Here is a 27,727-nt window from a genome sequence, read left to right on the forward strand (position 1 = left end):
GCACTGTTTCTTGCTTACGAAGCCGTTTATTTGTTCTTAGTTCTACCATTTGACTTTTTCATAAATACCCATCTCAAGTCTCCAATAAGGCTCCTTGAGAGCAGTGCACATACCTAGGTTTTGTCATGAATCAGCACCTGGTATACAACAGGTGCTCTCTTTTCTATCACCTCTTTTCTAATAACATCCCACTGGCCAGTGCCTTCCTAAGTGTGACAGCTCAAGGGCTTACAGGAAAACAGACCCAGCAGTACCATTTCAAAAGGGCGGTTAATCTTCCAGTTCTTTTGGTTACATCAAAGTGTAACTGTTGCTTACTAACCTTCAACACACACTAGCTTTTCTTTCTTACAGATTCAGAAACTTCCAAAGGAATATTTATCTAAAATAAAATGTTTATTCATTTTCCACAGATAGGTATCTCTATGGCAAATTATATTGATTTTCCATTCATAAGACATCAAATTTTCTTTTTAAATATATTTAAGTAAAAGTAACTCAATTTAAAGAAAAACAAGAAACCCTGAAGTAATGCAGAGGTGGGTCACAAATGAGGTAAAACATTGCAAAGGTGATTCACCAAGGACTAAAAGTTGGGAAACAATGCCCCAGGCAAAATATCCTCATTCTTGAGGGTAAGTAGGTGTGCTTCCAATGGTTCACGTGTAAGATTCTTCAGGACTTTGAGAATTCACTGATGTGACAGAATCAAATCACACGTTACCAAGATTCTGCTACCTCTTGTGAAGGAGGATCACACACCACACAGTGTACCACAAAAGCAGAGATCAAAAACCAAAGCCAAAGTAATTCTCGAAACTTTAACAAAAACAGTAAAAGCTTTATAAAGTAAGATACATCCTAGTATTCAACTGCTCCCGACCAAAAAATAATAAAAAGAGGTGCATTCAGCCAGTGGCTGTATTTAACAAGCAAAGTATCAGCAAAGTCTAATTATCCAACTTTTATTATTCCAACTACCATGTAAAGAGAGATGTCACAGCCACTTGGGGGAATGTACAACTTTTGCAGCCTTCACACCAAGGCAGAAAGCCCTGTGACAACTGTGAGACAAGCCTGTGAGGTACACTTTTCTGAAGGAAATGGCTGTGTCTCTTTGCCAAAATATTCCAGTATCACATACCCTAGTACTACTTACAAACCAAAGGAGAGAGAATAATGCATTCTGTAACATATCCCTTGAAACAGGGAAAGAAGGATCATTCTGTGGGAACGGCATCTTTGGACTCTGCATCAGTCTGTTCCACTGTGGCTTCTGCAGCAGCCGTGACTGTCAAGGTGCCTTCTGACTCTGCTGCCACAGCTTCCACTTCGACTCCAGCCTCAGCAGCTTCACCTCCAGCTTCTGCTTCAGTGCTGCCCTTCCCGGGTGCCACTCTGCAGGGAGTCTCTGCTTCGGGGTGGGGACCACTAGTGGCCTCAGCCGTGTCTGCGGGGCCGTCCCGTTCGGCAGGCATCTTCTCACTTTCTGGAGCAAGAGCTTCCTCCCCATCTACTGCACTCACTGCTGCCGTTACCACGTCAGCCAAGACCTGGGCTGCCACCTCCTCAGGGGTCTCCTCCTTATCCTCACCTCCTAAATGCTCATCTCCTTCTATTTCTGCATCACCAGCTTCACTGGTGAAAGGGTCTTCACCCTGGCCAAAAAGAGGAAACCCAGGTTACTGCGGTCTAAACAACTGTCTAAACGAAGAGACTGAGGCTCAGGCTGCTGGGAGTTCTTGTTTTCATGATGCGCAGAGTCAACAAGACAAACATTTTAAATCACATCAAGTGAGTCCATCCTACACGTGCTCAGAAAAGACATCTCAGAAAAGCTTCACGAGTACTATTTTGTACTTGTTATTCAAGCATATAATGATGAGGAAAGGTTTAAAAAGTCATAGATATTCTTAACCCAATTAAAAAAAAAAAAAAACCCCAAAACCCATAAACCTCTTTTTAACAGGAAGTTCAGGCTTTTTTTTTTTTTTTTTTTTAATGTGGACCATTTTAAAAGTCTGTATTGAATCTAAGACAATACTACTTCTCTGATCTTAGTTCTCTGACCTGGGGTCAAACTAGCATCCCTTGCATTGGAAGGCAAATTCTTCACCACTGGACCACCAGGAAAAGTCCCAAGGCTCTTTCTAAAGTTTCATTTAAGCACACAGCCCTGGCATGAAGGTTACCCCCATTTTACAGTGAAGAAAATGAGACTTACTAAACAGTAATCAGAAAATGTTTTAAAATACAGTGTTTAGGACTTTCCTGGCAGTCAAGTGATTAAGACTCCCAGCTTCCACTACAGGGGATGTGCGTTCAATCCCTGGCTGGGGAAACTAAGATCCCACACACCAAAAAAATAATGGTGTGTAGGGAGTTCCCTGGTGGCCTCATGCTTAGGATTCTGAGCTTTCACTGCCACGGCCTGGGTTCAGTCCCTGGTCGGGGAACTGAGATTCCACAAGCTATGAGGTAGGGCCAAACAAAACCAAGTATTTAGAAGCTTGAGTTAACAGCTGACTCCAGAATCTTTTAAGTCTGTCTAAACCACAAGGTAAAACACTGATCAGTCATGGTTCTTACACTGATTATTTAAATTCTATCCCTTTATGGATGAAATGAATCTTCAAATACTGAAGCAATTAATAACTGAGAAGAGGGCAAACACATCCTAGTCAGGTTATGCTAAATCCTAACTGCCAGCCCCAAATGTTGAAGTCATGGGTCTGAGCACTTAGCAAAATGGGCTTCCAAAGGAGGAACCAGAGACTTCCAACCAGACTCCTCTCCAGGATATCCTCCGTGGGTTTTTTTTTAATTACTCTGCTCCTGATACTATGGCACCGCTAGCCCTTCCCTCTCCCTTGTTCCCCATCTTACTGCTGGTTGTCTCTGCCAGCAAAAACACGTTTTAGCATCTACATGGAGAATTATCATCTACTTTGGTTTTTTGTTTTGTTGTAAGCATTTCACCATCATTTGGGTTGCTATTTTATGGAGAGACAGTCTGGTTTTCTCATGGTGACAGTCAGCACCATTGCACAGATTAATCAAGCAGGATCATTTCCCAGAGTTCCCAGGCAAGCAGTCAGTCTCAGGGAATGCAGAACTGTGGAATCCCCAAGCCTGATACATTCCAACATCTCTCAATTCTTCAAAAGACTCAGAAATGCTAAATACTGCATTTTGGATAGAATTCCAAACCCAGAGAGTTAGTTCATCCTCCATTTCCAAAGCTTTTCCCATCTACTGGACTCTGAAGCACAAACCTTAAGGTATTTTTCCAGCATTTTCACTATATGTCTGTTGTTCAAAACACTCTTAGCCACATGGAGACTTGTTTTCTTGAACTGTTCAGCAGCCAACTACAAAGGGAATCAAACATGAGTTGTTAAAAATGGTGTGCACAGAGGAGCGAGAGAATAAATCAGCCTGGGTACACTGAGTTGTTCTGAGGTTCGTCCTATGCAACTAAAATCTTTCTTCAGTATGTCAAGTCTCCAAGTGCTGGACTCCAATAATGAAAGCAAGCAAGCACTGGAGAAGAATCAGAACTGAGTCTGTGAAACAGTGGGGATAAGTCTAAGACGTTAAAAAGTGCAGGCACACCACTGATGTCCAAGTACCACGCATACAAGCAAGGAAGAAATAAAAACATTTACAGATCAGAAGCTACATGGACTCAGTAGGGGAAAAGGGCAAGCTTTTTCTTTTCAGTTTTCTCAGTTATACTGACTTTACAAGTAAATTCTATAGGAAAAGTCTGAATGCTGCAAACATTTGACTGTTTTAGAGCTTAACTCAGATGATAATCCCTTGTTTGTACAGTGGTTTTTGTCTGGTCTTTAGTAATACCAGGAGATGATGGGCGGGCAGGTAGCTCCAATCTGGTAGTCAGGTAAACTAACCACAGAGATACTAAACCAGGGCTTGGCAAGCTAGAGCCTGCAGGCCAGACGTGGCCACACCCATTCCCTTTCCTTAAGGCCTGTGGCTGTTTCTGCCCATCAGCCACAGACTTGAGGATTAACAAGTTAAGGCAGGGACCTGATGGCTTGCAAAGCTGAAAATACTTACAGTTTGACCCTTTATTTAAAGAAAAAAAAAAAGCTGCCAATACTTTGGCATTTAGCCTCAGGCCCCATCAGCTAGTAAGGATCAAATCAATCCCTGACCCTGAGTCCTCCAGACCATTCTGCTATGAGTGGTCCTCAGCCTCACCTTGCAAGAAATCCAGTTTTTCAGCAACTGGGGAATTTACTCATGTGACTTACAGGGAATATTCTCAACCCAGGAAAATTTCCAGCTACTGTGTTTAGTCAATCTTAAGCAACACATTTTCCTCACATTTTAATAGAAACTGGGGTGCATGTTACAATCACTTCATGAAATGATGGACTTGATGGAATATGGCAAAAGCCCCTAAAGACGTTAACTTCCACATGCACACACACAAAGTGCTGAACCCCTTGCACTGGCAGCCAGGACTGCTTGCCCCACCCCACACCAGGGGGGCACTCACCCGACGGTTGTGATTGTGGTCGACAGAGTGCAGGTGCCGCTGGAGGAGCTGGGGCTGCGCCGGGATCAGCATGTCACAGGCCAGGCAATGAGCAGCCTCTATTTTCTTGAAGAAGTGCTCCTGGCCAATCCCTGTTGACAACACCCCAGACTTGTGGGATTTGGGTCGGCATCCAAGTGATGCTTCTCTCCCACTAACTCCCCATCAGGGCTCACATTTTCTCCCCGTGGCCCTAAGGATTCGGTTAGGACAGAATCTGAGACACGCATCACCTGCCCTCCAGCAGGTGCATGGAGACAGAACACACGGCCTCCACACCTGGGAACTTTATTTTTAACTTTTCTCATCCTTTGGTCCTTTCTCTTCATACTAAGGAGGAAAAACATCAGAGTACTTAAACAGCACCCCAATAAGCTGCCTGTAGAGCTGTCATCTACCTTAGGCCACACATGAAGGTCTCCTTCCCCTGCTAAGCTCCCCTCCCATTTGTCTTCACTTTGTCACATTTTCAACCACCCTGACCTGGGCTCTGTGATCTGGACTAACACCCACCCCCCACCTCAGATCGTAACTCACCTTTGAAAGGATCTGGTTTTGGTTTTGTACTTTCCTTCTCCATCAGTTCCTGACGCCGCTTCTCGATTTTCTTATTCCTGTTTATAATGTATTCCTAGAGAGGTTGGGAGATGCACCAAATGAAATGAGGGGGGATGGCGCACGTGGGTATTTTTCCAACTGCACCAGAGGCAGCTCATCAAGGGTGACTGCCAAGCCCACGGTGGGTGGTGACAACCTTATCTCAGCTGCTCTCAGGATTGGAAGACAGCCATCAGAGCAGCTCCATGGGCAGAATTCATGCAAACTACAATGGGTCGAACTCTCATTGTCCTTCTGCCTCAGGGACCTGCACACTGCTATTCTGGAAAAAGAAGTCTTGACCTAGTTTAGGCTTCCCTTCTCTATGGGGGATCCAACACCTGTAGGATCACTGGCACACGCCGTGATGGAGGCTAAGTGTGATTTACCTGGAGGAATTCCACCGTCTTGTCAGGCAGCTTGGTACTTATAAAGCGCAGTGTCTCTTTGTGAAACTTGCTTTGCAAATGCTTCTGGATTTCTTCATCTTCAAAACTCCGGAACTTGCACACAGAACAGGCAAACTGAATCCTGGAGAAGGAAGACAAAAAGAAAAGTAGTGACGGAGATAACCAGCTTATCTCTGCATCAGAGTAACAGTTACTCCAAGCTTCTCCATATTAAGAATGAGTACAACCTTTCAAGTATTTCAGGAAAATGATTCCTGTAGCACTCTACCATACCACTCTTTTTGGCCCAAAAAGGTGGAGCCTTTTCAGAACTGTGGATTCCCTAAGTCTCTAGCCCACTGCTCTGGGGACCTAGAACCCAACTCCATAGCTTCTCAGATGTTTCTTTCTGCAGCCACTTGGAAGATACAAGACAACTGACCCCATTTAGTACCACAGAATTCCTGATGATCTCACAAAATTCAAAACTCACATGATCTCAGTTCTCCAATGGGACTCAATGGAAGGACACATCATACCTAAAGATGAAAACTGAGGTTTCTTTGTTGTGTGCTTTCAACAAGTTGTGTGCTCACCGGATATATGCACGCCGTATGACAAGGGGAGAGCACCCTACAGACCGACTCCCAAACTCCCAGAGCACAGAGCACAGAGCAAGGTGTTGCTTCCCTCAGCTCTGCACCTCATGGGGTCTAAGAGCAGAGGCTCTGTGGCACTCAGGAATCCTCCTCTGCCAAATCAGAGTTCTGCTGGACAAGTGCCACAAGACACCCTTGCCTTTGCAGATACTCCTGAAAGAGGAGTGAAGAGGAAAATCTCCTGGGCCCTGTGTGCACAATTGTCAGGAAGCCACCAAATACAGGCCCCACTTCTTTGCTGCATCTTGACCTCCCCTGTGACAACTTCTCCAATTTTTTTGAGGATCTTCAGTCACTAGGGCAGTCTAAGTGAAAGTCGTTCAGTCCTGTCTGTTTGTGACCCCATGGACTGTCCCTGGAATTCTCCAGGCCAGAATCCTGGAGTGGGTAGTCGTTCCCTCTCCAGGGGATCTTCCCAACCCAGGGATCAAACCCAGGTCTCCCGCATGGACGGATTCTTTACCAGCTGAGCCACAAGGGAAGCCCAGGGCAGTCTAAAGATTCTTTTAAAATAGTAATCTCAGTTCCCATGTGGCATGAAAACAGATCTAGAATGACTGTCATTTTTATGCATCTGTTTAAAGATAAGATTTCAGTGAATTCTGTAATACTTGGAACTCCTCCTACCCCACTTTCCAGCCTCTACTGTTTGCTCTTTTGCTAAGTGTTACTTGCACAGGAAAACCATTATCCCCATTTGAGCCTTAAGGGCAAGGATTTCTTCTCAAGTCTTCAAGAGAACCTGCGCACAGGGAAGTAGCCAGCTTGGTCAGGGCACCATCAACCATGTGCTCCAGTGGTTTATGAGGAGAGGTGTAGTGTGCTCACAGCAATGCCCTTTGCTGTTTGCACTGTTGCTTTTGAATCTTGAGGTTTAACATCTATGCATGTCAAACTCCACAAGTGGTTTGGATTTATATGGACAAGGCATCCAAAACACCTTGGCAGCTCGGCTAAATACACTTCACCTGTCTGGGATGACAGCCAAGAGACAAGGGAACTCCTCACAGGCCTACAGGAGGGCAAGCAACACCAGCAAGGTTAAGACTCAGTGTGTTTCCCAAGTTTTGTCTCCCATCAACCTGACAAGGCTTTCCTGACACACACCCGGAGTCAGATAGTAGGCTGCGGGATTGGAAAAGCAAGATAGGGAAGGACACAGACAGCAGGTGGGCTGTAGTGTGAGTGGGGTGGGCAGGCCGTATCCTCCCCAGCTCGTCCCAACCTTATCAGGCCCTGGGGGTGGGGGAGTGGAAATAAGGTGACCAGGCCCCTCACCCCCCACACTACGGAGTGAAGACAGAGGAGCTCAGGAGAGCCTTGACAGCATCCACCTCATCTGCCTCCTCACCTGTCAGCCGCTCGGTCTCGCATCCTGTCTCTCCTCCTCTGCTTTTCTCTTCTCTTCTTCACTTCATCGTCTTCGTCGTCCTTCTCTCCTGCAACAGAGAAGTCCCTTCCAGACCCTCTGAGGCGCCTGTAGAGGCGCTGAGCACCAGGGCTTTGACGGGGGCCACAGCTGTGCCACCATACCCCATGCCCTGCTGTGCCCTCCACGCACGGCAGGGTCAGGACACCCTGAGGCAGCAAGGGGCTGTCAAAGGCTCCCAAAAGGAGTGGGCCTTTGATGAGAACCCTGAGCAGTTCCCAGGGGAGTCACGTCACTCCCCCCCAGGGCCTGATAAGGTTGGGATGGGCCAGGGACACGGCCCGCCCACTCCACTCACACTACAGCCCACTTGCTCTGTCCTTCCCTATCTTGCTTTTCCAGTCCAGCACCCTACCATTGGGTCTTCTCCCAATGTGACTTAAGGAGACAGAGAAGCGGTTCTCCCCAGGCAGCAGCTAGACGGCCTTAGAGAGCGACGCCAGCCACTCTGCCGCCCTCCGCCCCACCTCCAGGTGGGCCGTGACAGCCGTCCTGCCGGCCTCCTCTGAGCTAGGGCCTCAGCAGGTCTGACAATCCCTGCTGGCCTGGATTCTACCTCCCACTCACCAGAACCATCAATCTCTGGTTTTCCCAGCGATATGCAGGAAGCAATCCCAGAAATAAAAATGGGAAGAGACCAAACGGTCCTCTGTCCATCCCATGGGGCCAGCGCGGGAGCTCTGGAGAGAGCCGTGCAGCCCAGAGGTGCAGCCTGGCCCAGGCTGCCTCACCGCGGCTCAGGGCCAGGGCCGGACGCTGAAACAAGGTTGGATAAGCATCTGAACTGTAACCCCTACCCCTGATGCCAGTCACGAGACTGTCCCACGAAGATGGCGACCGGCGTGCGCTGCTCAGAAGCCTCTCAAAAGGGCGTGTGGGATTTTTGGCAAGAGGTCACTGCCTGAAACTATTACTGCTGTTTAATAGCAAAGTCATCCCGGGTAGGCAGCAGGACCTGTGCGCAATAAACATGTCACCTTTGCTTTAGCATTTACCCCGCTGCACGAGCCGCTAGATGCTCTGTGGTCCCATGCTATGGATGTAATGGCCTCAATAAACAGGGCAGGAGGACCTCAGAGGGCTGGCTAAACCGGAACATGTAAGAGAAGGAGCATTTAAGCCAGGGCCTTCATAATTAATGGGAGCAGCCTGTGGGAAACCAGCTATGGACGTACCCACGGGACCAGGAGAGAAGCAAGTGGCTGCCTCTCCACGCCCCTCCTGAAGGGCTTAACGGTGCTCTGTTCTTGCCGCTCATTTGGGGCTCTCACGTCTCTCGCACTGGAACTGCTGGGGCCTGCTGAGCAGTGCCTGCCTCTGGAGGATCCAGGCCCCACCCCCCGCTCCCTTCCCAGGCAGGCGTCTGATCTCTGCCCTACACTGTGCCCGTGTCTCCACCACAGGGGCCGGAAGCATGGCCCTGGCCTGGCAAGCAAGGGGACTGTGGACAGAATGAAGCCCAGGAGCAAACAGTGCAGGGACCTGCACTGGCCAAAGGGGGAACAGAGAGGGCAGGCTGGAGGGCGCCTTTTCTTTTCTCTCTTGCATTTCTGAGACTCTCTGACCTACAGCTTCAAGCTACTGCAGACACCCAGAGATGAGTTCCCCCGGCCTCCAGGGCCTGCACTGAGTGAGGCAAGCAGACCTATTTCCAGCAAGTGTTGCTGCAAACACCAAGGCAAAGCCTCAGAGCGAGTGGCAAGGCCAAGGCCCACCCGGCAGCCACGGCCCCTCTTCTGCCCTGAGCCTCCAGCCCCTCCTCCAACCTTGCTCAGAAGCCCAGATCAGCTGGGTGTCAGGCAGTGAGTACAGGGCAGCTGGGCAGACACAAGAAAGCTCAAAGGGATTCTGGGGCATGCCTACCTCTCTGCCTCGCGGAGTCAAAGGATTCGTCCTCCTGAAAAAGGGCACAAAGGTACACTGTGAGGTGGAGTTTCTAAAGCTCTCCACAAGCAGCCAAGCCGCCTGCCACCAGGAACATAGCCACAGAGCATCAGGATAAGACCCAGGGCCACAGGATGGGGCCTGAGTGTCCTGTCACTAGTCCCGCTTGCCTTCTGAGGCTCTGTGCTAACAACTAACTTGCTTTTTTTTAAATTAAAGATACAGACTAGCTTTAAAGCTAGAGAATTACCTCTGGCAAACGCACAGTTCTGCATGTGGGAATACCAAAAGTTCACCCATCAACAACGTCAAGAAACCCCGATTGGTAGAAAGAGCTAGTCCTAGCACTCTTTCCTGAAAATGGGCTTTATGACATTTCCCAGCTACTTGTTTACATCTACCAAAGGTTATAACAAGTCAGATATAGATAAAAACTCATGTAACTGAACCCATTCCTTAGACATCAGGCTGATATACAGATCTATCAGCAGGTATACAGAAATTCCCAGACTCAAGATCTAAACAACCTAGACAGGGACAAGCAAGACAATCAGAAGAGCTGAAAAGTCACTGTACCCAGGGCCTTCCTCCCCTGCCCCAAGCTCATCTGACCATCAGAAGCCCCTGGGTGAAGTTTCATACGCCCAGATTTCCAGGTCCTGCCCCAGACTTGGATCAGAGTTTGCAGGAGGTGGCAAAGGCTTGCACCCCAGGTGCTTGTGCCTGGTCCTGGCTAAGAGCCAGCCTCTGACACCCATCTCCCATGACCGGTTTTAAAAGCTGAAGGACAGGGATGCAACTTAGCACCAGCACAGAGCTGGCAGCAAATGAGTCTTCAGTGCCTATTTGAAAGCCTCAGCCTACGTGGCCACTGCAGTTACCACGTGGCAGCCAGGCACATCACTGTGAGGACCTAGGAATGGCTGGGGAGAGGGCTGGGAACGTTTTCAGGAAAACAAGGATTATTTCAAGTGGAAAACTCTCAGAAACCGAGCTGCAAGTCTGATTATTACATCGACTCATGTGGAGTTGAATCTACCACAGCAGCTGTTCCTGCCTCTCTGTGAGGAAGACACTAAAGGAAGAAAACCCACACTAGAGACACTGGAGGTTGATCGGTAAAGGCGAACTTACACCCCTGAATTCTTCATCTCCTGAGCGGAAGTCACCAGCTCCATCATCTACCAAACACAAAGGAATAAAGAAAGTCAGCCCCTTGGCAGTGGGCCCACTCTGTTTTCACTTCCCAAACTCACTGTCCAGAGTGACTGTGCTCATCCTGACTACAGCGGGGACTGTGGGAGTGCGAGTGACACACTTCACTGAGTTCCCGTGTGCACTGTCCAGACAGGCAGGCAGAGCACCAAACACGCCACGGACCCACCTTATACCCACCCTGGCCTACTGGCCCCAGGGCATACCGTTTTCAGAAAAATCTCCTTCGCTGTCAGCTCGAGCTTGTTTGGTTCCAGGCTCGTCATACATCTGCAGCTGCTTCCGTTTCCTGCCCAAGCCTTCTGGGCCACAGCGACTGAGCCCTCTCCGCCGAGGCTACAAACAGAAGCACACTCTCATGGGCTGCTTACTCTGATGGTCCCCATTTGTCCCCAGAGCAGTGAAGAACAGAGGGCTTGTAAGGTCAGAGAACAAGGGCAGGAAAGGTCTCTCAGAAAGCAAAGGAAGACACCACGGTTGGAACCTCTCCCACCCTCACCCCGCTGCCGAAACACAAAAACTTTATGCTGAGTGAAAGAAGCCAGACACAAAAGGCCATGTATTACATGACTGCATTCATATGAAATGTCCAGAAGGACATATACAGAGACAAAAGCTAGATTAGCTGTTGCCGTGGGTTGAGGGAGAGAAGAGGAAATGACAGGTTTCTTTCTGGGATGATGGAAACATTCTTAATTATATAGTAGTGAAGAGTGAAGGTTGCACAATTCTGTACATTTTCACTAGAAGTTGAATTGCACTTAAAAACAAAAAGTGACATAAGGTCTGGTAAGATCTCTAAAATACTTTAAAGATAAACATATAAAAATAAACGCAAACAAGGCAGGTTAGAACTTGGCAAAGGCTTACCTGATCTCTTATCCGGTTCTGTGACCGGCCACATCCATAGGGCACAGAGTTGTCATAACCTCCTGCACCCTGCATGCCCATCATGCCAAAGTCAGGGGCCATGGACTGAGAGAAGAGGGAAGGCGGGGGCCTGCTGGGGGAGGGGCCTCCAAGGCCCCGCCCACCCACATAGTTCATCTCTGTCCACGGAGTAGAAAGAGGCTCAGAGGCAGCTGCAGGTGGCATGAAGGGGTCACTGCGCACAAATGTGCTGGGGTTGCTCCGGTCCTGGAAGCGGCCCTGGCCGCGGCCCCGCATGAAGCCATCGAGGGAGCCCCGCTCGCGGGCTGGGTCCCGGCAGTCACTGTACTGACCACCAAAGCCACCATTGCGGTCGGGCCCCAGGTCAAAGTCATAGTCGTAGCTGTAGCTGGGGCGGTAGGGATTGTGCTCAGGCAGGCAAGGCCTGGAATCATAGGACTCAAATGACTGGAAGCGAAAGGAGCTGCAAAGAAAGCACAACCCATCACCATACTGTCCAGGCACGATCTCAACACCTCGTGCAAAGCACACCTCCCTACATTCAGAGCAGGAAAACCAAACCACCACGCACCCCTCTGAGATGCTCACAAAGTAAACAGACCAAATCCCTGTGAAACACCACTGAACAAGGGGAGTGAAACCCTTGCCACAGGAACGGGGAGAAGATGCTGGGTGCCTGATGCAGAAGTAAGGGGTCTTACACAGTTGAGCTAACAGCCATGCCCTAAGGCCCACCACCCAGGAAACCAGCAAGTCCTACCAAATGCCTCTGCCCCAGTAAAGGCTCAACTTATCCGCCCTGCACTGCGGAGGGAGTTAGGGAAGGGCCCTCCCAGGGCGAGCAGGTGCCCACTCCCTCTACACAAAGCGGGGCGCGCGGGACCCTCGGGAAGGGCTCAGGCCTATAATCACCTCTCCCGGTCCTGCATGCCCTCCCCACCGCTGCTGCTCCCGCCCCTTCCTCCTTCCTTGGACATCATGTCCAAACGCTGGTTGATCTTGGCGATGAGGGAGTCAGAACTGTCAGAGCATGGTTCTGGGCCGTAAGAAGCCACGTGCATGGCAGGGCCCCCAGGCGCCAGGCCGTCGCTGGCCTTGGTGGCCTCCCATGAGGCTGGGCCATAGCTGTAAGTTGCTCCGGTGGTGACGCTGGTGTTCTGGGCACCATAGTAATTGTAGTTTTCATAACCTGATGGAGGGAGGAAGAGCTAAGTCAGATCTCAGCAGCTACAAGACCAGTCCCTGGGGGACAAGTCAGGCAAGGAGCACCCGCCACCTATGGAGAAGAAAGAGGGTCCTGGGACCAAGGGCTGCTGCCACTGCCCCAGCACTGCACACGTCACCTGCCAACAGGCGGCCGGAGGGCACGGAGCAGTGGGTTTTCTATACCGAATCATAAGACTTGCTTCCCATCCAAAGCCAGAGAGCCCAGGAGCTGGCAGATGGAAGACTGATGGACCCACCAAAGAGCAGACCACCGCCACAACCCTCCCTTACCCCTACCTCCAGCAAGCTCCCTCAGAGGCCTGCCCCCAGCCCTCCCCCGTATCTCAGACCCAGTCTGCTGAGCCTTCAGGACAACCGTGAGCACACCAAGGATGGGAGATGGGGGTCCCTGCACCCCAGACCCTCGAGGTAGCTGGTCAGAGACCTACTCACCCACCCACAGACCCCTAGAAGGGCGTACCTTGCCAGCTGGCCACACCAGTTCCATATGTACCTTAAATTAGAAGAAACAAAAACATACAAGATTTCGGTTTACAAAACGAAGGCATCCAAGACGTAGTTCCTCACCCTGACCCCAGCCTAGACACTGAAGGACGGTCATCACCTCACTCCACTATCCACAGGGCCAGAGCTGGGGGTGGCTAGGTCAGTGCTGCAAGGAGGCACCCTTGGTTGCCCACTGAGGTCAGGAAAGGTGGGGTCCACTAGCTATAAAACTCATTTCCTACAGAAATGCTCAGCTAAGCATAACCAGTGCATCTCTCCTAAGGAAGCTGTCCTTTAGGGCAACAGAAAGGACACTACAGTCTTTTTCCAGGAAGCTCGTCCAGCGTGGGCCAGCAGCGAAGAGGCTGCCAGGCCAGGCCCTCAGGCAGAGCTGTTCCAAAGTGCCAGTTTCACCAGGCGCCAGATCTAAGGCACCGCCAACAGCACGGAGTACACTAGTGGAAAATCACGTCCCCAGCTCAACTGAGCAGGGGACATCATGTGCCTGGGCACCACACAAGGCCTCCTGCTGGGAAACCAGGTGATGGGTGGAAAAGTGACTCAAAAGCGACCCTGCTGCCGGTGGTGCAAGGGCCAAGTTCCAGGCTCAGAAAACAAAGGAAACCTTCAACCAATCCCCTGGAACAAATGCTGGCAAAAAGCAGGAAACCTCGCCCACCAGAGAGCACATTCTAGTTCTTCAAACGCACTAAGTCCCATGATGGGGACTCCTGAGCAGGGTCCATGGACGGGCCCAGGGCCAAATCCAGTCCACAGCCCTGTTTCTGTAGGGCCCACAAGCTAAGAATGGGTTTTATGTTTTTAAACGGTAGGGGAACAAACAAACAAAAAAAGTCAAAATAATACTTCATAACATGCAAATTCTGACAAAAGACACATTTTCATATCTGTCAGAACTCACAAAACTGTGCAACAGAGTAAAAACTAATGCAGACTATAGACCATACATTGTATGAACACTGGCTTATAAACTGTAACACATTCTGCTAACTATAATAATAAAGGAAATTGTGCCTGGGTCGAAGATAGGCTGTGAGTGTGCATATGAAGTTCTATGTACTATCTGATCAATCCCGTAAGTCTAAAACTACTGAAAAGTATTATTTATAAAAATCTTTGGTTATACTCTCGACTATTAAATTGTTAGACTGTCCGATGACATAATGGAAATCACATGGTATGCAAATTTCAGCGTCTTTATGTAAACATTATTGGCACACAGCCTACCTACTTGTGTATAAACTGTCTATGGTGGCTTCTGCACTATAGAGACCAGGTAGCCTGCAAAGTAAAAAAATTTACTATCTGGCCCTTTACAAAAAAGGCTTCCTGGTTCTAGCTATGTTCATGCTAGTGCTGGGGGCGGGTAGCCCATGCCTCCCTGACAAGCAGGTCTCACTTACCCTGGGTGTTGGTAGGTCCAGCACTCCATGCCCCATAACCTGTGAACATATTTGTGAGTTACAGTCATACTTGTCACACCAGAGAACAAGTGCTTCTGAGGAGCATAAAGGAATCTCCTTGAAGGAGATGAGTGCCAGTCTTACAAGAAGGCAGCACAACCACAACAGTGCCCCCTAAAAGTCATCCCACAGCTGGCTTTTGCATTATCACACTCCACCTGCCTGAGGTCAAAGCAGAAAAAAGAGGAGGGGGATGGGCCTCTGCGCCAGTTTGGTCCATTGCCTGCTGAGGGACCTTGACCTAAGCCTCAACCCACAACTAAGGAAGACACAGGACTAGCTACCAGCTTACTCACCATTAGAACACAGTCCCCACCCCCAGCCCCCTCAAGCAGCAATGAAGTGAAGTGAAGTGAACTCGCTCAGTTGTGTCCGACTCTTTGCAACCCCATGGACTGTAGCCTACCAGGCTCCTCCCTCCAAGGGATTCTCCCTCCATGGGATTTTCCAGGCAAGAGTACTGGAGTGGGTTGCTATTTCCTTCTCCAGGGGATCTTCCTGACCCAGGGATTGAACCCAGATCTCCCGCATTCCAGGCAAACGCTTAACCTCTGAACCACCAGAGAAGAACCTCCTAACTGGGAACAAACTTTGACTATCTGGAGCCAACAGCTGTGCCTCTGCAGGCCTCGCTTCTTTTGACTCTGAACTCTCCAATGCTCCTCTGGGCCTTGAAGTCCCAAGGTTTCAGCCTGGTCCTGAGGCATCAGATGGCGTTCCTCTCTGTAGTGGCTCCCCCGGCCCCTCTGGACAGTCCCATGACAGCATCTATCTGGTCCCTCTTCATCTGTGTTTCCAGCCTGACACTAAGCTGGGCACAGGCAACCTTTCACACCTGCCAAATGACTTCACCTCTGCAAAGCCTCCTCTCTCTCAAATACTTCCCTTCTCTCCTACCAGGACTGGAGTAGGAAATGGCAACTCATTCTGGTACTCTTGCCTGGAAAATCCCATGGACAGAAAAGTCTGGTGGACTGCAGTTCGTGGGGTTGCAAGAGCTGGACGTGAGTTAGCGACGGAGCACGAGTGTTCCTACCAAGACAATCCAAACCATTAGATGAATGCCTACTGTATGCCCACACGAGACTGACACTCAGCTGGTGATCCCAGAATGCCATTCAGAGGGAGCTAGGGAGCTAAGGCTCAGATGTTATGGGACTTGAACTGAAGTCACCCTGCTGAAGGTTATCTCCCATCACACAGATTTCCACGTCTATGCAGCAGAAAAGCAGAATAGTGATTCTAACAGCAACTGACCAACTCTGTGGCACTGGTCTAACTAAGCAGCATAAACCGTTCACATAACCTCAAGACCCTTGAAATAGGTACTGTTCACTCTGTTGTACACAGGGGTTCCAGAGGATAAGCCACTTGCCCAAGAACATGTTAAGGAGCAGGAAGAGGACTTGGACCCAGATCGAGGTGCCTCTGACGGCCAACGAGCAACTCTTAAACCCCAACAAGTCTTAGGAAATAACTCTAGGTGGAAAAGCTACAGAAGGATTCTGGGAGGCCGCTGCACCTAAACCGAGTCTGAAAAGGTTTTCTGGTGGGTAGGAAAGGGAGCAGGGTGTAACCCTCTAAGCTAAGAACACAGGTAAGGCAGGATTATCACTAGCTGAAAAATCTGGTTAGGGAAGCAGGCAAAGAAGGGTGAGATCCAGTCAGACTGCCGAAAAGACCGGAGAACCAGGCTGAACCACTCAACGACCTTGGAGACACCCAAGCACACCAGGACCTTTCTGCTTCTCTGCAATTTCTACTGCTGGCCTCCTGCTAATGCTGCCCTTTCAAAACACGCGCCTTCCCTGCGGCAGCCAAAATCTGATCGCCCGTGTCTGAACCTCATAAGCCAGGACAGAGATCCGCGCCGGGTCAAGCCCAGTCCTGCATATTCCAACTGTTCCCTGCAGGTAAACGCGGCTTCCAGCAAGCGGCAAAGGTCTCCTAGGAGGCTCAGATTCCAGAAACAGATCAGGTCGCTCGAGGTCCGTCCTGCCGCAGGCCCTGAAATCCAAGTGGGTAAAGGGCACTTTCCACCTCACACAGCCCCTCTGGCGTCTCCAGGCCACCACAGAAGACAACCTTTAGGAGAACCACCAGTCTGTCACGACCCCAGAGCACACAGAGTTTCCAGGCTTTGATCAAGAAGGCACCCCGCATCTGACCCTCAGTGTCTTGTCCCAGATGTGCTTGAGCCAGGTCCGCGACAGTCGCCCACTGAGGCTGATAACCGCAGAGGCTGCACTAGGCCCGGCTGCTCTGCACCGCCCGACTGGCGGCAAGGGGTCCGAACCTGCGCCGCCCACACGGCCTTCGGGACCAGCGCCCCAGACCTCCTGTGCCACACGGAGGCCCCCCGCAGGTTCCCAGACAGGCAGGCACGACAGCTCGGGAAAAGGCAGCGATCCTGTCTCGGTCCCAGGCCACAGACCCCGCGCGCCCCACGAGCTCCCGTCATAGCTCCGCCTCCCGGCGCCGCCATTTTGTGGCGTCTTCCAAAAGGGACACAGGGCCTGCGAGCGGCGGGGTTCGGCAGGGCCCGGCCGACCCAGCCGGGGGTGAAAAACTGAAACGGCGCCGAATGCCTGAAGCGCCCCCCGAAGTCCGCCCCAGCGTCCGCCCGCCGAACTCGGCCAACGTGCTCAGGCCCTGTCGGCCAATCCGCACGCAGCGCCCCGGGAACGACAGGGCCGAGGTCCAATGAGCTGCGCGCGCGCGCCCCGGCCGCCTCTCCACAAGACCGAACTGCGGTAACCGCGCTCGGGTGTAGTCTCCGGCCCGAGGCCCCCTGCACGACGTCGGAACTGTGCCCGGACACCTCCTTCCCGCCCCACCCCGCAGAGTCGCCTACACCAACCTCCGTAGCCCTGATCCATGTCTTCAGCTCCGCCCGCCAAGCAGCTCCTTTTTCTAGGCTACCACAGACGCATGCGCTCAACGCACTTCCCGCCGTCCTCTACTGGTAGACCAGACGCATACGTCACCTCTGCTACGCGATACCATTGGCTGTAGTTCACGGCGGGCCCTCCTTTATCACCCCGGCTGGCCTTCCGGTTGTTCCGGGTCGGTGTTCGTAGCTTGCTAGTTTTGCTCCTGGGCGCTGTGCCTCACCGCACGCAGGCGTATCCATTCTTCTCGCCGCCAATGCGCAGGCGTAACCCAACAGCCCCAGGTCGCACCCGCAGACACACACAGCCCAGCGGTGAGGCCTGGACACCCGCCCAGGCGGACCGTGCAGCACACAAAGACGATGACGAGGTGGGATGGGACGAACTTTTATTAGACTCAGCTTCCAGCCTCGGCCCCGCGAGCCCCGCCCGCCCCAAGTCATGGAGCGCCTCCTCCTCCCTCCTCCTCGTCGTCAGCCTCCACGTCGAGGCCCGGGATGCCTCGGATCTGGCGCTCCAGCGCCCCGCCCAGTAGGGGCACGGCCTCCTCGTCCTCCTCCGGGGGCGGGGGCGGGGGCGGGGACGCGGCCCCGGGTACTGGCTCTGGAGGCACTGGGGGCTGCGCCGCCACGGCCTCTGCACCCTCCGCGACCCCGGCCGCTTCGACCAGCGCTCCCTCATCAAGGGCACCTCCCTCGGCCTCCTCTTGTTCCTTCTCCTCCTCTGGGCTGTCAGTGAAAGGGTTCTCACCCTGCGGAGAGGGGCGCGACATGAAGAAAGGGAGAACCCGCGGGGTCGCGGCTGGGGACTGGGCCGGCGTGCCAGGGGCGTGCACCTCACCTTCAGATAGCGCTCCAGCTTCTTACTGATTAGCTTGTTGTTTAGGATGCTGCGAGCCACCATGAGCGAGGACTTCTTAGACTGCTCCATCATAAGCTGCGGGCAAGGCAGGCAGGGCTGCAGAGGCTGACCCAGGCATTCCAAAGGGGCCTCCCACCCTCACACCGCCGGGTCGGGTAGAGCCCAAACACACCCGCACACCTCTCCACCTCCACCTCGGGACCCAGCACTGCCAATGACTACAACCAGACTGCGTTAGGTCTGTAAGTGGACCCTTGAGTAAAAGCGTGGGTTCACTCTACAAGCATGGAGCCAAGACCCGATTTGATCTTTGCTCCAATGGTCCATCTTTCCACGTCATACTTACTGTAACTGATTAAAGTCATGTCTTTACAGCTGTACTGCAGCGATCTGATTTGCTTACATAAAAATTTATAAGCAGTGAACAAACATACTAAAAACCAAATGTGCAACTCCTAACAAGAGGGCAACTGCCCTAAAACACACACAACTCTGCAGGATAAACAGGGAGGATATAAAAGCAGGAAAAGAATGTCAAACACCATGTTTAAGTGATATGAAAGTGTTAGTTGCTCAGTCGTCTCCGACTCTTTGCGCCCCCATGGACTGTAGCCCCGTCAGGCTCCTCTGTCTATGGGATTCTCCCGACAAGAATACTGGAGTAGGTTGCCATTCCCTTCTCCAGGGGGTCTTCCCCACCCAGGGACTGAACCCAGGTCTCCCACATTGCAGGCAGATTCTTTACGTCTGAGCCACCAGGGAAGCCCTTAAGTGATATACATCCTCTTAATCCATAAGATTCCCAAGATTAAGAATTATACCCTCAAATGTAAAGGTTGAAAAGAGACACTTACACTCTTGGTGAGAGGCTCAAGTGTTTATTTTCTGAAAAATCATTGTGATAGTACTCATTGGTAAAGATTCTGATGCTGTGAAAGATTGAGGGCAACAGAGGATGAGATGGTTGGATGGCATCACTGACTCAATGGACATGAGTCTGCAACTCTAGGAGATAGTAAAGGACATGGAAGCCTAGCATGCTGCAGTCCATGAGGTCGCAAAGAGTTGGACAGGACTCAGCGACTGAACAATAATCAAAAGTAAAAATTTTCTCAGCAATTCCTCCAGGGAATTTAGCCTAAATTTAAAATTGGGAACATGCAAGCACACTGGTTGCAGAGGTAAAAAATTGGAAAGCACCTTATTGTGCTTCAGTGGAAGAGTGGTTACATACACCAGATGTTCAGAAGAACACCATGCAGTCTTAAAACAGGGCTTCTCTCTCCCCTGGCATAAGATGTGTGATGGAACAGAGTGCGGAGCATGCCAGTTGTCTGGGGCGATTTACACCAAAATGCTACATGATTTTCTCTGTGAGTGAAGGCAAGTCTCACTTCCATCATTAACGCAAGTAATGGTAACCCAAGTATAAAGCCATAAACAGAGAAAAAAAAAAAAAGCTACTTTTGGAGGGGTGGGGAAGCTGACCTTTGGGACCTCTACTCAACCCTAGCCAACTCTTCACATCGCATTTCAGAAAATCACTTCGTTTGTCTGTTTCTATTCCCTCCCCCCACCTTCATCTTTTTCCGTTTTCACTAGGGGAAAAGAGTCCTCATGTATGCTCAAAATGAAACAAGTTAAAGAGGCACAAAAGAAAACTGCCTACATACTGGTTTTCCCTGGTGGGGAATAAAAGGAATAACCGGTTCTAATCACAGGTGTAGTTGCGGGTATTTTAAACTCTGGAGCACTTACAAGGCTGTACTAGAAATGGATATCCCGTGGATATATTATGTTAAATCATGTGTTATCTGTGGAATACGCACTCTCAATGTGCACACCATTGAGTGCAGCTACAGAAGTGTTCCTTTAGCTGTGACTCAATTTTCTCTGCATAAGGGCAGAAACGTGTCACATTCCATTATTTGTAAAGTCAACAGCTGTTTGCTTTTGTCACTTTTGCTACACTCACGTTCTTTGTATTCAGGTAACTCAAGAACAGATATACAAAGATGCAATAACAGTGAATTGCTTGATACCTATTACTTCATCTATATCAAGCACAGCAATAAAATAAAAATCTCATATGTTTAAATTTTAGGGTTTTTGCTTTTGTGATTTTTTTAATATACTTGCCTAACATGCATGTGCTGTAAAAAAAAAATAGTTAACATGGAAATAACTTGAGATGGTGGCTTTGTTTAATGTCTTATGAGATTTTTATGAATAATCCAAGTATAATGTGGAATAAAAATTTTATAAATGGAAAAAAAAAAAAAGATGCACAATTAGGATACTACTACATCTTACTCGCTGACACACTATCCTTCTCCCTCCAGGTGCACAGACGGACACACCAGAATGTCTCCCAACTGAGCAAACTTAACATAGTTTTCAGATTTTTGCTATAATAACTAAATTAAGGATAAACTTAAATACTTCCATGCTAGTGCTTTTAATCCTACTAAACACGTTCCCTAAAGTGACAGTGTCTGAGTACTCTGCAAAAACACTGTAGGCTGTGCCTCTCCCACCTGTACTAAGACAATGTACTTGTCCCCACCTCTCCATCAACATTAGATGTTACCACTGTTCAATGTTTTTCCTGTAGGGTGAGCGAAAAGAATGTATGCTGCCTCCCGTGGCATTTCCCTGCCCACCAGCGAATCCGATATGCACACTGGGCTGTCTGTCCGGATTTCTATGAAGTCATCTCTTCTGCAGTCTCTTGCTTTCCTAGCTTGTTCAGGAAGGCTTCCTTTAATGTTAAGGTGAACAATCTTCGAAATGTTGTTCCTTTCCCCCCACATTTAAGATCTTGAGAATTTAATATATGGTATGAGGTAGGAGTCCAACTTTCCTTTCCAGAAATGTGTAAGATAAACCATTGTTTCCCCCCATCAAATTGACATGGAGGTCTACAGTCCCTTATCTGCAAATCTGAAATCCATAAGGAAAAGTTTTTCTTCTAAAATTTATTTGATGCAAATTATGAGCTGACATATTTTTATACCATCTTTATTTATCCTACCTAAACAAGTCACTTGAAGAATTATTGATGGTTTAACTGCAAGGCACTTTCCCAGATTCTGCTGGGAATGTTGGCAATACTATCATGTAGCTGTTCTGAAATCTAAAAATTATTTAAAAAAACATTCAGGTTTTTGAAAAGGGGTCTGCAACTGACTTTAATACTGAGTTCCAAAAACAAAGCATAGAGGGCTATTTCATTAGACTCTGTTCTTCAAATCACTATGCCAGTATCACTTGTTTTCAATTACAATGACTCTACATGAATCATATTATCTGTCACAGCGAGTCCCTGTACTGACTGCTGTATAATTTTCCTGGCTATTACACTTAACTCTGTCAATAATAATATGGGAGGAACTGGTTTTTGTTTTATTTTGCTATTAAACCTCCCATCTAAGAACTTAGTACTTCCTTCCATTCACTGAGGTCTTGCTTGTTTCATATCTTTGAATTTAAGATGCCATACCTTTCTTCTTTACATTCCTAGTTATTTCACACATTTTGTGGTTATTGTGAATAGATGTTTCCTCATTTATGTTTCTAATTGGTTATTACTATTAGAATGGATAAAAACTACTACTACTTTGAAAGTGAAAGTCTCTCAGTTGTGACGCTTTGCAACCCCAGACTCTTTGCAACTCTACAGTCCATGGAATTCTCCAGGCCAGAATACTGAAGTGGGTAACCTATCCCTTCTCCAGCAGATCTTCCCAACCCCAGAACTGAACCCAGGTCTCCCGCAATGCAGGCAGACCCTTTACCAGCTGAGCCACAAGGGAAGCCCAAGAATACTGGAGTGGGTAACCTATCCCTTCTCCAGCAGAGACTCCCAACCCCTGGAATCAAACCCAGGTCTCCTGCATTGCAGGTGGATTTTTCACCAGCTCAGCTATCAGGAAAGCCTACTTTTGGTATGTCCTAACCCTCTATGGGTTTGCAAAAAGTCAGACACCACTGAGCGACTTTCACACTTTTTTCCAACCCCTTACCAAATTCTATTACTCCTAAGAACATTTTTTTTTTTTTTGCTGGAATCATCAGCTTTTCTAGGAATATAATCACATTATTTGCATATGAAGTTTTCATTTCTAGGACTTTATACTGATAATGTTGCTAATTTCTTATTGAACCATCCTTGTATTCCAGAAGCAAATTTTACTTATAGTGTGTTACATATTTGAATCACCACTAGATTGATAATTAGGAATATTTTGGGAATCCCTGGTGGCTCAGTGGTAAAGAATATACCTGCAATGCAGGAGATGTGGGTTTGATCCGTGGGCCAGGAAGATCCCCTGGAGAAGGAAATGGCAACCCACTCCAATATTCTCACCCGGAGAATCCCATGGACAGAAAAGGCTAGTGGGCTACAGTACGTGGGGTCGGGAAAGTGTTGTATATGACTCAGCGAGTAAACCACCAACTACCACATCAATGGATGAAAGTTTCATTTCACATCCTTGACAACACAATTTTACTTAGCACTTTTATTCTTCAATGAACTAATCTATAGTTTCATCTCATTATTATTCTCACCAGATTTTTGGAATTAAGGTTAAAAGGACTTCCTAAAGGAATTCCCTGGTGGTCCAGTGGTTAATTCACCTGCCAACGCAGGGGACATGGGTTTGATCCCTGGTCTGGGAACTAAGATCCCAAAATGCCACAGGGAAACTAGAGCATGCGCCCTAGAGCCTGTGCTTCACAACAAGAGAAGCCTGTGCAATGAGAAGCCCATGCACGGCAACTAAGAAAACAGGCTCTGTTCGTTCCAACTATAGAAAGCCCGTGACCAGCAATGAAGAGGCCCTGTACCTCAATGAAGACCCAGCGCAGCCAATATATAATAATTAAAAACAATAATAACAAAAAAAAGGCCTCCCTCTCTACTCCACTATCACCATTGAGGGGTGTATCTTCCCAGAAGCAGGACTGTAAACATTTCTCATCTTGCCCCTAACTGCCTGCTGCTGAGGCTAAGTTCTGGGCAAATTCAGCTGAGAGGTGGGGGCTCCCTCCTATCAAGCCCCACTCATGGAATGGAAGTTTAACACCATGCACTGCTCTAACCCTGGCTTGTTCATAAGGCAGAGGCCCCATGCCTAGAGAGGGAAACCAAACCAAGTTGACCAGAGGCTACAGCTGCCTCCACACCTCTTCTCTCCTTTTTTTAAAAATATATATATTTATTTGGTTACACTGGGTCTTATTTGCAGCACACAGGATCTTTAGTTGAGGCATGTGGCATCTAATTCTCCACGAGAGTTTGAACCCGAGCCCCTTGCAGTGGGAGCGCTGAGTCTCTGCACCACCAGGGAAGTCCCAAACCCTTCTCTTCTAAAGCAGCAGAGTCAATACAGAATCTGGTCACCATTCCTAGCACTGAAGCCTGGACTCAGGAGTTTTGCCTGAGGGAAAGGCAGACCTTAAAACAATGAGCTCCCAAATCTCTTCCCAAAGGAACTCCTTTTTTTAAGAGTGTGGGGAGTTCAAAACTAAAGGCTCTCTCAAAACAATGAAGGGTGTGGCGAAAAGCAATTAAAAGGAAGGTAGATATACTTCCCAGGTGGCATAGCGGTAAAGAATCCACCTGCGGATGGATCCAGGAGACAGGGTTCTCATCCCTGGGTGGGAGAGATCCCCTGGAGGAGGAAATGGTAACCACTTCAGTATTCTTGCCTGGAAAATTCCATGGACAGAGAAGCCCGTGGGTTATAGTCCACAGCGTCACAAAGAACTGGACATGACTGAGCATGGATTTGATAAGCAACACAAACTGAACCATTGCTGTCTCCAAAAAGAACCAGTAAAACAGGTAGAAGGAGCCTCCCTAGGGTTCAGGATAAATCTCAAACAATGGAAATCCAATTTAATTGGATTAAAGCCATTTAATTGGATTATGTTAATTCAGTTGGATTAGAAGAATTTAATGCCTTTAAGCATTGTTGAAAACAACAGAGCTATCAGCCAACAACTTATGGAAAAGAACAGCTTGGTGCAGTAGGGGAAAAGACAAATGGGGTCCTATCAAAACCACCACCATCCCTACCACCGAAACTACCACCACCATAGGCCAAGTGGCTGTGCCAATGGCTTCCTCTTCTGAGGTATAGTAACAGGCTCTGCACTGTGGGAATTAAAGAGATTTTACAAAAATATTTTGACTGTTCACTCAAATAAACACAATAACAAGACCTACAGTAGGGGAGGTCTAGAACAAAGAATTGTCAGAAGAGATTATCTAAACTGTCTAGTTTCCAACAAAAAATTATGAGACGTGCAAAGGAAACTGACATTCAGGAAAAAAGGCAGGCAAACAACAGAAACTGCCTGTGCCCATGGCCAGATGTTAAACTTAGACTTAAAAGCAGCCATTATAAATCCATTTAAAGAACTAAAAGGAAACATGCTTGAAGTACAAGATGATACTGTCTCATCAAATAGGGAACATCAATAAAGGGACAGAAATTAAATATATAAATCCTAAAACTGAAAAATACAATGAACTGAAATGAAAAATTCACTGGAGGGGTTCAACAGTAGATCTGAACTGGCAGAATAAGCAAAATCTGTAGGTTGGCAGAGATCACACAATCTGGAGAATAGAAGAATGAATGAAGAAAAATGAATAGTCTCAAACAACCCTTGACACCATTAGGTTACCCATCACACCCATAATGAGATTACCAGAAAGACAAAAGGAGCAGAAAGAAAAAAAAAAATCTGAATAATGGCTATAAGCTATGTAAATCTCATGACAAACTTTAAACCACACATCCAAGAAGCTAACTCCAAATAAACACAAAAAGACACATTATAATAAAAATGCTGAGAGCCAAAGACAACGGAATAATCTTGACAGTAGCAACAGAAAAAGGAATCATCACTTAAAATGGAACCCCAGTAATGTTAAAAGCTGACATCTTACCAGAAATGGGGCCAGAAGGCAGTGGGATAATATACTTAAAATGCTCAAAGAAACTGTCAACCAAAAATCCTGTGCCCAGAAAAGCTATCTTTCAAAAGTGAAAGTGAAATAATAACAGTCCACAACAAGCAACAATTGAGTTTGCTGCTGGCAGACCTTTAAAGAAATACCCAAGGAGGTCCTTCAAGATGAAAAGAAGTGAGCCCAGACAGTAATGCAAATCCACCAGAAAGAACAATAAAGGTAATCATATAATTATAAAGAAATACTATAAATGCAATATCTTTTCCTGTCCTCTCAACTAATTTAAACAGGAGCTGTATAAAACAATACATATTTAAATATTTAAAAAATATATAGCTCTTAAATCTATATAAATAATTGTATTATTTGACCTGTAGTAACATAGAGAAATGTAATATATTTGCCAGTAAGAGCACAAAGAAGGTCGGGAGAGTAAAACTGTATTGGGCTAATAAGGAAATGACTACAGATGGTAACTTGAATCCACAGGAAGAATTCAAAGAGAACCAGAAATGAGCAATAAGAAGTCTAGTTTAACAAAAGCTAGAAATATGTATCTGCTGCTCTCCTTTCTTCTGTTGGCTCATTAAAAGACATATTACATAAAATAATAATTACACTGTATTACATTACTGGGTTTGTAACACATATGTACCACTTTGTATAACAAAAACCTATGTAGGAAATTTTTGAAGTTAATATATATAAAGTAAGGCCTAGAGAAACCACTAATAATACCCCCGAATTTTTACAAAAAAACCATTAAAGAAGATAAATATTTGAAAAAAATAGAAACATTAAATGTAAATGGATTAAATGATCCAGTCAAAGGCAAAGATGGTCAAACTGGATAGAAAAACAAGTTCAAATTTTATGCTCTCCACAGGAGACAAACTTTAGATCCAATAGATTAAAAGATACAAATAAATAGAAAGGAAAAGGATGAGAAAAGATATACAAACATCAACCGTAAGAAAATGAACTGACCATACTAATACCAGACGGACGGACTGTAAAAAATGTTCCTAAGATACAAAGGGACATTTTATAATGATAAAAGGGTCTCTCCATCGGGGGATGTTTAAGTATAGATGCACCTGACAACAATTCAACAATAGGTGATTTTAACATCCCACTGCAAGAATGCAAACGACAACTTGGCAGAAGATCAGCAAGGAAATAAAAGGCTTGAACACTATAAAACCAAACAGGCATAACAGATGAACACTTTGCAACAATAACAGAATATCCATTCTTCTCAAATGTACAAAGCATAGCACAGACTCTATACTACTAGGCCATAAACCAAGCTTCAGTAAATGAAAAGGACTGAAATAATGGAATGTATACTGTCTGATTACACTGAAGAAAATTAGAAATCAGTAAGAGAGAGGAATTTTGGAAATTTAGAAATATGTTAAAATTAAATGACACACTGCTGAATAACCAATGAGTCTAAGAAAAAGAAGGCAGAGAGAAATTAGAAAATAATTTGAGATGAGTGAAAGTGAGGATGAGACATACCAAAACTTATGGGATGCAGTGAAAGCAGTACTCAGAGAAAAACTTACAGTTATAAATGTCTACATTAAAATAGAGAGAAACCTAAAGCAAGCAGATTAGAACAGAAATTAATGAAGCAGAGAACACACAAAAAAAGAGCAAAAAACCCCCCAAACCATAAGTTTGTTCTTTTTAAATGTCAATAAAATTAAACCTCAGCAAGACTGATCAAGAAAAAAAGAAGACTCAAAGCAATCAGAAATGAAAGAAGGGGACTACTGACAATACAGAAATTAAAAGGATTATTATGGAACACTAGGAATAAATGCATGATAGTAAATTGAGTATTAGATTAAATGCACAGATTTCCAGAAAGATATTACTAAAACTGACTCAGAAAGAAATAGAGGGAATTCCCTGACAGTCTAGTGGTTAGGACTTGGCACCTTCACTACTGGGGCCCAGGTTCAATTTCAGGACAGAGAACTAAGATCCCAAGTGCAGAGGGATAAGGTGAAAAAAAAAAAAGAAGAAGAAAGAAAATCTAAATAGACCAGTAACAAGTAAAGAAACTGAATTCGTAAAAACAACAACAACAACAACAACTACTCACAAAGAACAGCCCAGGTGCAGACAGCTTCAGAGCAGATTCTACC

The 27,727-nt window shown here is 47.4% G+C and overlaps 2 protein-coding genes across 6 annotated transcripts in view; both read right to left on the reverse strand.

Moving 5' to 3' along the window:
• Positions 1-6: 6 nt before the first annotated feature.
• On the reverse strand, positions 7-17,801 carry AKAP8 (A-kinase anchoring protein 8). Of its 2 annotated transcripts, none has more exons than XM_040240991.1 (14): positions 17,689-17,801; positions 14,769-14,807; positions 13,319-13,351; positions 12,544-12,820; positions 11,611-12,094; positions 10,947-11,076; positions 10,660-10,706; positions 9,505-9,538; positions 7,564-7,651; positions 5,554-5,695; positions 5,105-5,198; positions 4,529-4,659; positions 3,276-3,371; positions 7-1,658 (listed from the first exon to the last, which is right to left on the reverse strand). In XM_040240991.1, the coding sequence occupies exons 1-14, from the start codon at positions 17,705-17,707 to the stop codon at positions 1,221-1,223; spliced, it is 2,052 nt and encodes a 683-aa protein (XP_040096925.1). In that variant the 5' UTR covers positions 17,708-17,801; the 3' UTR covers positions 7-1,220. The 2 variants fall into 2 exon arrangements, with proteins under 2 accessions (XP_040096925.1, XP_040096926.1); XM_040240992.1 differs by lacking the exon at positions 17,689-17,801 and adding an exon at positions 16,997-17,279 and having other exon boundaries at positions 378-1,658.
• A 289-nt stretch (positions 17,802-18,090) lies between these two features.
• Positions 18,091-27,727, reverse strand: part of AKAP8L (A-kinase anchoring protein 8 like) — a 30,572-nt gene continuing 20,935 nt past the window's right edge. For 3 of the 4 annotated variants that reach the window (XM_040240994.1, XM_040240995.1, XM_040240993.1), the window contains 2 exons: positions 18,560-18,655; positions 18,091-18,470 (listed from right to left, as the gene is read on the reverse strand). In XM_040240994.1, coding sequence (XP_040096928.1) covers positions 18,159-18,470; positions 18,560-18,655 — 408 coding nt within the window. In that variant the 3' untranslated portion in view covers positions 18,091-18,158. Of the gene's footprint in view, positions 18,471-18,559; positions 18,656-27,727 lie in introns of those variants that run through there. The other variant, XR_005721137.1, reaches the window with a different exon arrangement.

This window comes from Oryx dammah, unplaced genomic scaffold, assembly GCF_014754425.2.
Source record: "Oryx dammah isolate SB20612 unplaced genomic scaffold, SCBI_Odam_1.1 HiC_scaffold_5, whole genome shotgun sequence".
Classification (NCBI taxonomy): domain Eukaryota; kingdom Metazoa; phylum Chordata; class Mammalia; order Artiodactyla; family Bovidae; genus Oryx; species Oryx dammah.

Bases quoted from the DNA above. Each gene is read 5' to 3' on its own strand.
- AKAP8 (XM_040240991.1), bottom strand. The intron at 13,352-14,768 runs GTAAGTGAGACC...TTCTAATTTAAG, and splicing joins TGGACCTACCAACACCCAGG to GTACATATGGAACTGGTGTG. The intron at 3,372-4,528 runs GTGAGTGCCCCC...TTCCCTTTGTAG, and splicing joins ACCACAATCACAACCGTCGG to TTGGCTGCTGAACAGTTCAA.